Genomic DNA, 6,807 nt, shown 5'->3' with positions numbered 1-6,807 from the left:
TTACAAAACCCTTACATTGCAGAGCTTATGTAATGAATACACACAAAATAGTAAACAACATACCCTTCAGTTCGGCTCATTAGTGAAACACTAGTGAGTTCACTACTCATGAATTTAACACGGCGATGTCATTGGCGGTAACCGACTAACACTATTCACGAGTGATTTCACCGCCTTTACTTCACTAGCTACTTCACCACATGTCACTGACTATATATCATTAGTTACCTCACAACTTATCGACTATTAAATTTCACTATTTTCTTCACTATCTCTCAACCTAGCTAGTTTATTCCAAACATAATTAAACACAAATTTTATTTAAATTTTATATAATTAACAATATTAATTTTTATTTAAAATTTCTTTGTTTACAATTATATTTACCATCTGAACAACAGAGTCGGTTAATATCAGTCAAAATTTTTGTGCACTTCGGCTGGATTCAAAAGCTACTTCGTTGAACATGTGATAAAGAAAAAAAAAAACAATTAAAAAGAAATCTAGTTGATCTTAAAATTGTATTACAAATTGCATACCATATTTATCACTGCACTTATATCCCCAAGTCACATTTCTAAGAGTTCCATTAAAATTTGGTGTTGATCTTAAATGAGTAAAATAATTCGAAACAAGTATACATATAAGTAAGGTGTTAATAATTTAAATAAATGTACGTGCAAATACTTCCAAACAAAGCATATAATTATACAGCAATGTTGGAATTCTTACCTCTTTCCATTATGCAGGGCAATCCATTTTTTTGCATACATATAAAATATTTATGTTGTTTTTGTTTTTATTCACTATTATTTCATTTAATTATTCACCTTTTAATAAACAATAAACGTAGTAGAACCCGCGACGCGAGATCAATTGTACAATCAGAGAACAACTATTAAGCGAAAAATGAAATATCAGATTTACAAAGAAAACGCTGATGCCTTTCTTTCTACTACAGTAAATTATGCTTTCAATGACCAACTTGTACGTAAATACTATAATGATCCAATAATTATTTGCAACTTGCACTTACTGTACGACATGCTCTGCCGTTATTATTCTGCGTTATTTTTGCTTCGATCTCTCAAAATTGCATTTCCACCCTTATTTGTCGCTAATATTCTACTGAGAGTACATATTGAGCACAACCTTCTCTAGATCATGCTCTCCTCTCTCTCATGTACTATTGCTTCTCTGCATTACCTCGTTGTCGTGAATTCTCTAGTTACTTGTAACATAAGAATTCACTAGTGCAATTCACCAATTCATACCAGCCGTACTGCAGGGTAATGTTGATTGCTATTTATGTGGAGATGACTGTGTTTACGCATCCCAGCGTATGCGTATTCGAATTCTTGTTCGAATTTCGGAGAACATGTTGCATAATGATGCGTCATCGTATACGAACATGTGTATTAAACTCGGTTGTGCGCATACACAGACTTGAATTATCCAGCTTAAGTATAAGGGCTCGTTTTACGATCTTCGTTTCTGTTTGTCAGTGTCAATCGGTGTGTGTACGTATACGAACATCAGCGCTATTTTCGCACATTATAATGCTGTAATTAGTAAACGAGGTGCCGGCCTTCCATTCAAATATAAATATGAACCCTCCATTTTGAGCGAATTTAAAATAAATAATAAAAGTAATAAAAAATGTCTTTAACTGTACACAGGAATTAAATAATAAATATATTGTCCAATGTAAGAAGTAAGGGCTTCTTACATTGGACAATATAAAGTGCAAAATATAGAAATTGTTCTTGATTTCATTAAATATTAAAAAAAAATGTTTGTTAATACTTAGATTTCCTCCTTCATTTTTGATGACCTCCGGCAATCTTTTGGGCTTGTTTTTCAACTCCTGATCATGAAAAGCAATCCCAGTCTGTGAAGGGCCTACAGGCTTTGAGGCTTGTCTGTGTGGGAAATATTTTTTGGCTGCAGTTTTCTGTTTACGCCTTTTTGAATTCTTTAACTTTAATAATGGCTGAAAAAGTTTCTGTGTTTACAATTATGTGGAAACCGAGCGTTGACACATGTTAGAAACCATGGATAATGGATTTTTTAATGACTGCGTTTTATTTATTGGCATATCATAGGTTTTTGTCGTAGAACTTTCTTCTGCATTAAGTATGGATATAAAAAATTTTCCAGGAATGTCCGAAGTTTTTTTTCGCGTAGAACTCTTTTCTGAAGTGGTGGCCACCGGCCGCGCTATAAAAAAATTACCCTGGTCGAGCCAAAACCTTGGTGTCCAAAGTTTTTTTTCGCGTAGAACTCCTTTCTGCACTGTCGGCCTTCGGCCGCGCTTTAAAAAAATAACGCTGGTCTAGCCAAAACCGAGGTGTCCAAAGTTTTTTTCGCGTTGAACTTCTTTCTGCAAAGGCGGCCTTCGGCCGCGCTTTAAAAATAACCCTGGTCGAGCCAAAACCGGGGTGACCAAAGTTTTTTTCACGTAGAATCTTTTCTGCACTGGCAGCCTTCGGCGCGCTTTAAAAATATTACCCTGGTCAAGCCAACACAAGTGTTAGCAACATAAGAGACTGTCCTTTATATGATTTTTAAAAATGTATTTTGTTAAATAAAAGAAGAGGAATTTATGGATGAATTTATATATGGTATCTACAATGTGGCAGCATTCGTTTTCCACGTAATTGTAAACACATAAATAAATGTTCATATAAAAAGCGAAAACTTTTGAAAACTGGACTGGACGATTAACTCCAATTTAATACAATTTTTAATTCTATCTTATTCTTTCCCTTTGTATGTGTATGTATTTATTGTATGCGTGACGATTATAGCTGAAAAAATAGTAGTGTGTCATTTATTCCTTCCTTTTGAAATTAACAGCAATTGAAATTACCAAGTGAAACTAACGGCGCCAGCAATTGTCTACTTTTGTAAAAGAATGTACCCTGCCTATTTAGCTCTGTAGCTCTTATTATTTTCTCCAGCATCAACTTAATGTAATCACACGATAAAGTGTTTTTGGTATTATTCAACGTCAGTTTACATAACCGAATAAGCTTTGAAGGATACCAAATTCAGACATAGCGGCAAAGGCATAGAGGCAGCTCCTTTTCGTGCTATCGAAGGCAGCGTTAAAATCGATGAAAATCTTTTCTCTCGGGTCATTTCCACAATTTGGTGCATGGTGAACATTTGGTCCATTGTGGATTTGTCCGGTCCAAAGGCACACTGATAGGGTTCAATGAGTTTGGAACTTATTTGCGATATTTAGGAGACTTATCACATGGTAATTATCGCAGATTGTGGTGTCTGCCTTTTTGTGGATAAGTCTGAGTACACTTAGGTTCCAATCGTCGGGCATGCTTTTGTTCGAAAATAAAATTTTATACAAAATATTGTTGAATACAGTGGAACTTCTCTAACTCGAATCACCATAATCTACAAAAAAAAACTTCGAGTTAGAGAGACTTCGAGTTATAGAATTTTCATAAAAACATAAAATTTTTCAAAAAGTTTAAAAATATAGATTTATACACAGTTTTATTTATTTACATCGCATATAATTGTATGTTCATACGTTGAAACATATATTTTGTAATTTTGTAGGTTGCAGTTTGCTATTGTTTGGCTCTTGACGTATGTATCCCATGCCTTTGTTAGATGATTTATGCAATCCTAAGTGTAATATTCTATTTTTTGTTCGCCTCCGTACGATATAGAGAGACTCTTTTAAAATTCTGCCTCGAAAGTAAAATTTTAAATTTTGTATTATACCTTTGTCGAAAAGTTCGATTTATGGAAGGAAATGTGTATGAAAGTTGCCTTCTATTGCCACTTCAAGAGTTCGAGTTATGGAGAACCTCGTGTTATGGAAGTTCCATTGTATAATTTTACTGAAAAATGAAAAATAAAGACCAGTAATTTATAATTTATTAATTGTGAAAATAGTTGTTTCACACTAACACAATTTAATTTAATACTGAAGGTATTTATTATATCTCCCAAACTACCTAAGCAAAATAAACCAAACTTACTGGGCACATTTGCCTTTAGTATCCGATTATACTCTATGAAATTAGATAATATCGGATACTAAACCGCCAACCCCCCATACAAAGCTTATTTGAAAACTACTAAAAGTAACTTGCTAACGAAAAACGTTAGAAAAAATAAATTTTACATTACAAATGCTAGAGAAGAACTGCACACAAATCGGTATATTAAATGGACAATAGGCGTACCCCCATGTGTCAAAAGCCTTATCTAAGGAACTACTCACAAACACTGTTTTAATTTACATCTGATGTGTTCACTTTACAATATATTCAACAAGAACCAATGAAGCAATGCATTTGAGGTGTGAAGACCTCTGTGTCAATGGATAATTTTTTACCGAAAATACCGGTAAAGCTCTCAGATATTGTAAAGAAATTCAGAGGGAATATTTTTCGGCTCATAATGTGACTCTGTGCCAAAATCCTGTTAAATTGGGTCATAACTTCCCCTAGCTTCCAAATACTTATTATTAGGATTTTCACTCGTCCTGTGGGATTTATACCGCATATATCGATTAATATGAGAGATATCTTAGTAAAATGATGTGAGCGAATATCGAAATGGTACAACAACTTTTCAAGCCCTCTGATGCCGGTAAATTTGTTAAATACGAGTATACTAGAGTTTAGTGTTTATTTTAGTTATAATAATTTTATTTTCTTCTTCTGCATAATTTTCGTTGACTATATACAGAAACAAGTAACAAGGTTAAGTTTGGGTACAACCGAACATTTTATACTGTCGCTATTTATTGATGTCATTTTTTTAAGTTAACACACAATTTGACTCATATATTCGGCATAAAGTCCAATAGAATAACCAAAATAATCATATATAGTATATGAGGGCTGAGGTAATTCCTGAACAGATTTCATTCATTTTCACCACAAGGTACACTATATCCAAGACTTTACGCCCACTTAATTTTGAGAAGATATCTCACATAATAACATCGTATTTTTGAAAAACCTATAATTAGGTATATGGGAGCTAGGGGAAGCTATGACTCGATTTTAATAATTTTTGGAACAGACAAAATCTATTAGAAGAAAAAAAAAAATTTGCATTACATTAAAATTCCGTTATCTTCATCGGTTCCTTATGTATACATAATAAAGTGAAGGAATCAGATGAAATTCAAAATTTAGTTATATGGAAATTAGCCGTGTCAGGAAAGTATTTTTTAGTGAATTTCAATGAAATCGGTCGAATAACTCCTGAGATAGTGCAGCTTTCCTCTTCCATTTTTTCTGTAAAATTTAGGGTTTCTTACGTTTCCGTTAGTGAGTTAACACACTTTTAGAAATTTTCAAGTATTAAGTGAGCAAGTCAAAATTAAAAACCAAAATTTGTTTTTTGTTTGCATATAGATAACTTGCTCCGAATCGTGTTTACCAGATTTTGAAAATAAGCTTAAATCATTCTACACCGAGCATTTACATACGGATGAAGAAATTCGATTGGTTTTGGATGGTTCGGGATATTTCGATGTGAGAGAGTAAGTATACACTGTAGCCCCAAGTTTTCAAAAATTATTGTTTAAGCATGATTAAAATCTTTATAATTAATAACATATTGTTTAAAATTTTAATATGATAACTGTAGGAATCGAAACGAAATTAATAAGGAAGTAATTTAGTATTAATATTAATATTAGTCAAAATATAATTATGGAAATTAGTCAAAAAATGGAGGAAATGGGATTATAACCACGTCTCTTCTTCTTTTTGACTGGCATAGACACCGCTTACGCAGTTATAGCCGAGTCCGCACAAGCGCCACGCTTCTCCTTTTGGCAGTTTGGCGCCAATTGGTTATACCAAGGTCACTCTCCACCTGGTCCTTCCATCGGAGTGGAGGTCTCCCTCTTCCTCGGCTACCACCAGCGGGTAATGCATCGAACACTTTCAGAGCTGGAGCACTTTCGTCCATTTGAGCAACATGACCTAGCCAGAGTAGCCGCTGTCTTTTTATTCGATGGACTATGTATATGTCGTCAAATAACACATACAGCTCATCATTCCATCTTCTGCGGTATTCGACGTTGCCAATGTTTAAGGGACCATCTCATCGAATTTGGACATCGTCAACGCTTCTGCACCGTAAAGTAGGACGGGAATGATGAGAGACTTGTAGAGTTTGGTTTTTGTTCGTCGAGAGAAGACTTTACTTTTAAATTGCCTACTCACATACTACTCGCCTCTTGTTGGCAAGAGTGATTCTGCGTTGGATTTCCAGGCTGACATTGTTATTGCTGTTAATGCTGGTTCCCATGTAGACGAAATTATCTACAACTTCAAAGTTATGACTGTCAACAGTGACGTGGGAGCCAAGACACGAATAAGCTGACTGTTTGTTTGACGACAGGAGATATTTCGTCTTGTCCTCGTTCACCACCAGACCTATACGCTTCGCTACCTTATCCAGTCTGGAAAAAGCAGAACTAACGGCGCGGGTGTAGTTTCCAATGATATCGATATCATCGGCGTACGCCAGTAGCTGTACACTCTTGTAGAAACTTATACCTTCTCTATTTAGATCTGCAGCTCGTATTATTTTCTCCAGTGTAACAGTTTGTTAACGGTGGTGGGGTCTCCCTTTTTGTGGATTGGGGAGAGTACACTGAGATTCGTCGGGCATCCTTTCTTCCGACCATATTCCGCAAAGAAGCTGATGCATGCACCCTATCAGCTTTTCGCCGCCGTATTTGAATAGCACGGCCGGCAATCCATTGGCCCCGGCCGCCTTGTTGTTCTTCAAGCTGGTATTTGC

General features: G+C 35.0%; 1 protein-coding gene and 1 long non-coding RNA gene across 5 annotated transcripts in view; one reads left to right on the top strand and one right to left on the bottom strand.

Annotated features, from left to right (window-relative positions):
• Positions 1-6,807, top strand: part of LOC105220418 (acireductone dioxygenase) — a 137,592-nt gene that overhangs the window by 63,757 nt on the left and 67,028 nt on the right. For all 4 annotated transcript variants that reach the window (XR_008470837.1, XM_054228904.1, XM_054228905.1 and 1 more), the window contains one exon: positions 5,406-5,533. Coding sequence is in view for 3 of the 4 variants with exons in the window: in XM_054228904.1 (XP_054084879.1) it covers positions 5,406-5,533 (128 nt within the window). In the remaining variant the exon portion in view is untranslated. The remainder of the gene's footprint in view (positions 1-5,405; positions 5,534-6,807) is intronic.
• LOC128921382 (uncharacterized) lies at positions 365-2,173 on the bottom strand. Its single transcript, XR_008470842.1, has 3 exons — positions 733-2,173; positions 540-607; positions 365-452 (listed from the first exon to the last, which is right to left on the bottom strand). It is a non-coding gene; the product is annotated as an uncharacterized LOC128921382 (long non-coding RNA).

This window comes from Zeugodacus cucurbitae, chromosome 4 (genome assembly GCF_028554725.1).
Source record: "Zeugodacus cucurbitae isolate PBARC_wt_2022May chromosome 4, idZeuCucr1.2, whole genome shotgun sequence".
Taxonomy (NCBI): Eukaryota; Metazoa; Arthropoda; class Insecta; order Diptera; family Tephritidae; genus Zeugodacus; species Zeugodacus cucurbitae.
This window is presented reverse-complemented; position numbering and strand designations above follow the sequence as displayed.